The sequence below is a fragment of the Cupressus sempervirens genome, chromosome 10 (assembly GCF_028749045.1).
Source record: "Cupressus sempervirens isolate cs-2001-9-10 chromosome 10, ASM2874904v1, whole genome shotgun sequence".
NCBI lineage: Eukaryota > Viridiplantae > Streptophyta > Pinopsida > Cupressales > Cupressaceae > Cupressus > Cupressus sempervirens.
In genome coordinates this window covers 475349033-475353478 of record NC_143127.1, presented here as the reverse complement: position 1 = coordinate 475353478, position 4446 = coordinate 475349033, and the positions used below count along the sequence as shown (strand labels likewise).

At 38.5% G+C, this 4446-nt stretch overlaps 1 protein-coding gene across 1 annotated transcript; it reads right to left on the bottom strand.

Moving 5' to 3' along the window:
• Positions 1 to 1343: 1343 nt before the first annotated feature.
• Positions 1344 to 2604, bottom strand: LOC149534751 (PLASMODESMATA CALLOSE-BINDING PROTEIN 5-like). The gene is made up of 4 exons (XM_089806067.1): positions 2103 to 2604; positions 1742 to 1769; positions 1499 to 1592; positions 1344 to 1403 (listed from the first exon to the last, which is right to left on the bottom strand). The coding sequence occupies exons 1-4, from the start codon at positions 2485 to 2487 to the stop codon at positions 1344 to 1346; spliced, it is 567 nt and encodes a 188-aa protein (XP_089662193.1). The 5' UTR covers positions 2488 to 2604.
• Positions 2605 to 4446: the final 1842 nt, after the last annotated feature.

Below are 4446 nucleotides of genomic sequence, written 5' to 3'. Positions count from 1 at the left end.
CTCCTTGATATATGCTCTTGTACAAATCTTCCCCCTTGCTTCAACCCTTGCATTTTCTTTAGCAAATCAAGCTCATACTCTCTATAGGAATGAATTGTTGCTTCGATTTAGCTATCCTCTGATCCTATTGACAATTTTGTCCTTCCCTCTTCTATTTCACTCAAATTGAATCTCTTGCTACCATATTTTTGTATGTCCCTTCACTTTTACCTTCGCAAACTTGACCCTATCAAGATCCTCAATATCTTCATACTCAAAGGTCACATGTTCAAAACCTACAAAGAGAAAGGTACACATGTTTTGTTTGAGAACAATTAGGTGTTTCTTACAAAGAATAGTAAATGACTATCTAATCTCTAAGATTAACTAAGGAATAAGTTACCTCTAACGACTACATAGCTATTATTCATAACATAATTAGATCGATTGCCTCTTACAAAAAATACATTATTGTCCCATATTCGTGAAATCCATCTCTGGTCTATTTAGGCAAGGATCCACAAGGGGGGCTTGCACTATATTTTTGAGGAAGTGGGTGGTGTCATGAGCAAAATTTTGTTTTGCTATTAGATAATTGGGAATCTTCTCCTCCAAAATAGAAGCCCCTAGTAATTATCAAGCGAGTGAAAAAGGGGTGGGCCTGGAAATTGTCCTACTAGCTTAGGAATGTTTTATGTCACTTGTTAAATATTTGAATTTTAGATTGTTTGTTATAAATAATTGTAGAGGAAATGTAATTTCAAGTTATTTTTAATGCACAATGTTTAGAAGATAGTTATTGTTTTCATGAGACCACCACCTTCCTTAAATTTTGGAGCTAAATTTTAGAGCTTGAACTATACTACACAAGTCATGGAGCTCGTAACTTCAAAATATTGCCTAAAAAATAACAAATGACTTCCTCTCTATTTTATAGAAAGCCTCCTTCCATGGACCAAAGGTAACAACATATATGCATTGCTCCCCGTGTTTGTAGTCTAAATTCATTATTTTTACTTTATAAGAAGTGCACACTCTTCCATAGAACCCCAACCTTTGTCAATCATTTAAAAAAAAAGTTTGCTCTTTTCTTTTTTTTCCTATTATTAAAAAAAAAACACCTTCCTCTCAAATTTTCGGTTGGCAGAAATAAACTCGGAAGCGAAAGGAAACTTTCCATCTCGAAAACAATAACATCGACACACGCACCATAATGCCTTTTCTCCGGTTAAACCACCAGCATTGATTACAAGGTTGGAAGTAGTATCATTTTCTCATTGGAAAGCGTCTGCTACAAATATTCAATTCAAAAATTGAAATTTGACCTTTGACGTCTGCTACACTATCTTCCTCTCTACCTCTACTCAATTATACAGAAAACCAATCTTACAGTTTACCAACACTGAAACCTTCTTCAATCCACACTGCAATGGAGTTACCCAGCAGCAGCACCTTTGAAAACCATTCGTATTATCCACAATGCCATTCAGAGTGTTGAGGTCAACGCAACAAAGATCACCAACAAAAGCAGCAACACACCCAAATGGCAGCACGGCTTTGAGCATCTCCGCACTCCCCCATTAATGTCATCCACCACGCTCGCCTCTCCAGACCTGCAAATATACCATTCCATCAGTTTATCAGTGAACAAACACTCAAAATGTCTCATACCCACCATACAAAATATGAGCTTCAGGGCTCTGACATAACAGGGGATGAAACAGAGCATTGCCCAATGCAGGCAGAGATCATTCAAACTCACCCTGAAACATAAGAGCAGCCCGGATAACCTGTCCACGGAAACATCAATGAAGCAAAGATTAAGGCATGAAACATTCAAGAAGCAAAAGATTAAGGCACATCAAGAGAAAAAACACTCACGTGGGTCAACATGAATCAAACTCACACAGGTCAACATGAGAAGATGAATAAAGCATTCATGGCGTTTGAATGAGGCATAGGAAGATAAAAAAATCACTTTGGGCCAACATAAATCAAAGGAAAGATTAAGGCATATGAACAGAGAAAAACCTCACATGAATTAGATGACAAGATGAAACAAAGATTGATGAAGCAAACATTGATTGAGGCATACGAGGAGGGAAGAAGAAAACAAAACTCACTTGGGTCGACATAAATGAGCATTGCAGCGCCCCTGAAGTCACAGGATTGGGGAGCTTCCATGGCGGCTTGATAGTAGGCGTTGAAAGCGTAGGAAGCGTGGGCAAATAGCGTATTTGGGGCATAACAAAATCCACCGGGCTGTATTGGCGCACAATCTGCACCTCCCTCGCCGCAGGCCCATTCCAATGCCGCCTGCAAACTGATGCCATCCGTTCCATATCTGGCAACACACCATGTTTTGGAATCTTGCTCTGCCTCTCTAACATTTTGGGCATGGGGAAAAGTCGTGTCTTTTTGCAGAGCAGGGGAAGAGCAAGACAGAGCAAGATGAAGAAACATGGCTATAACGAAGCAGAGACATGGCAGATTACAGAGCAGCAACATTTTGTGGTAATGGGGAATCTTGCAGAATGTGGTTTAATGGTGAGGCATATGAAATGTCGAGGAGCGTTGGGGAAGTGTGAATGAATGGATGGAGACGTGAGGAGCGCCTGCGCAATTGACTTGAGAGAAAATGATGACAAGGCACGCGCGGCTCATAGCATTTCTCTTCACCCACAGCACGTCTTGGAGTTGCAGAGGAGGCGGCGTAAAGTTTTGTTTCAAAACAGGGTATACGGAAATGCTGCAGTTGCTGCAATTATGACAACGTGCCAGTCGCCCTGTGTTTTTATTAAAGCCCACTCTTGTCTCGCCCAATGAAGATGACTGATCGGAATTCATGTTCATCCCTTATACGGGAGACTACCTAGTAGCCGTCTAGGTTAATATCAGGTACCTATAACTTCTAATTTGTAAGTTGGAATTTGCAGATCTTTTTGTTGAATCTATGTAGGTGAGTGAAGAACTTAAGCTAATCTTTCGGCTTTGCATTTAAGGAATTCTCTGTAGAACTCACTCGTAGAGTGCAAGGTGGTCTAAGAGGCCCGTGGCTATAACGTGGCTATAAAGCCACGATAAAATGCACTTCCTTTACATTGCTTTTTCTAAATTTTTAAAAATTAACTAAGTCCTCTCCTTCATATGGAAGTGCATTTTCGTGGCTGTATAGATGTTGCTGTGTCATTTTAAAACATTCGCCCAGAGCTCGTTATGTTCTCCCCCAATAGCCGCTAACCAAAAAAATAGTTCCTTTTGCGCAAATGGACCAATCAACAACCTATAAAGATAAAAAGTGTTCAACTATTAGTGTGATCGACTATTACTACATGTGCTATCATTTTTGGGGCTTTTATGAGCAGTAATTGGGAGGGCTATGTAACAGGAGGACGTGGCGATCATTAGAACATGGGTGCCAACTGGGTCGTTTCTCCTATATCAATTGATTGGAATTCATATTCATCTCTACATTTTGGCAAAAAGAGATATTCTTTAGTTGTTGGTTCTTAGTTGCAGGCAAGGGGATAGGTAATGGTAGGATGCGGTGGTCATTTGAACATGGGCAACAACTAGCTCCTTTCCCCTATATCAATTGATTGGAATTCATATTCATTTCTACATTTTGGCAAGAAGGGATATTTTTTAGTTGTTGGTTCTTAGTTGTAGGCAAGGTCTAAATAGTAAATCCAAAGTATATCTTACATTACTGAGAAGGAGACATTGTTTCTTTTTTTAAACTTTTCATATATCTTTTACGATGTAGTTTGCTAGATAGTTATGGGTCTTAGTCATGCCTAATAATTAGATGGAAACAAAAACAAGAATGGATCTATGATATTGGATGATCAGTTTATGAGTCTACAAAAGGCTTGTAGTAATATAAGACTATCTCGTAGTCCTTATGAAAGGCACATTGATGTGCTATAAATGAGGGATACATACTCTACTTCCGCACACATTTGGAACTTGTGACCTATTTTTCCAGAGTACAAGTTCTCCACCACTAGGTCAACATAGACATATAAAAGAATTTGATTTTGATAGAAAAACCTTTAGTTGAGAAACAAAATAGTTTGTATCTTGAATTTCAATTAATAAATAAAATGATTTAAATTGTAGTTAGAATATTGGATTGACAATATCATGATGGAAGAGTTTTTAAAGAGATATTTATTGTTTCTCATGTTACTAGAGTTTCATGGTGTGAGCTCTGTTTTTATGAATTTACACACTAAATTTCTATTCCCTTACTTTGTTCTTTAAACTTGACTTGAACATTATGGGAGTCTAAATGGGTCATTGGTTTTGAATGAGCCCATCAAAGATCAAGTCTTGTTGAGTGCAAAGTGCCAACACCATGAGGGATGAGTATGAGATTCATGCCCTAAGCAACTTTGAAAATATAGATAACCCCTACTCCTTCACTCTTAGTTGAAGAGGTTTCATCCCAAGACATGACTCTTG

Coding starts and splice junctions, on each gene's coding strand:
- LOC149534751 (XM_089806067.1), bottom strand. CDS start 2,487: ATGTTGCTGCTCTGTAATCTGCCATGTCTCTGCTTCGTTATAGCCATG. Junction 1,770..2,102: donor GCTCATTTATGTCGACCCAA/GTGAGTTTTGTT, acceptor TTCCGTGGACAG/GTTATCCGGGCTGCTCTTAT. Junction 1,593..1,741: donor GGCTGCTCTTATGTTTCAGG/GTGAGTTTGAAT, acceptor GTATATTTGCAG/GTCTGGAGAGGCGAGCGTGG.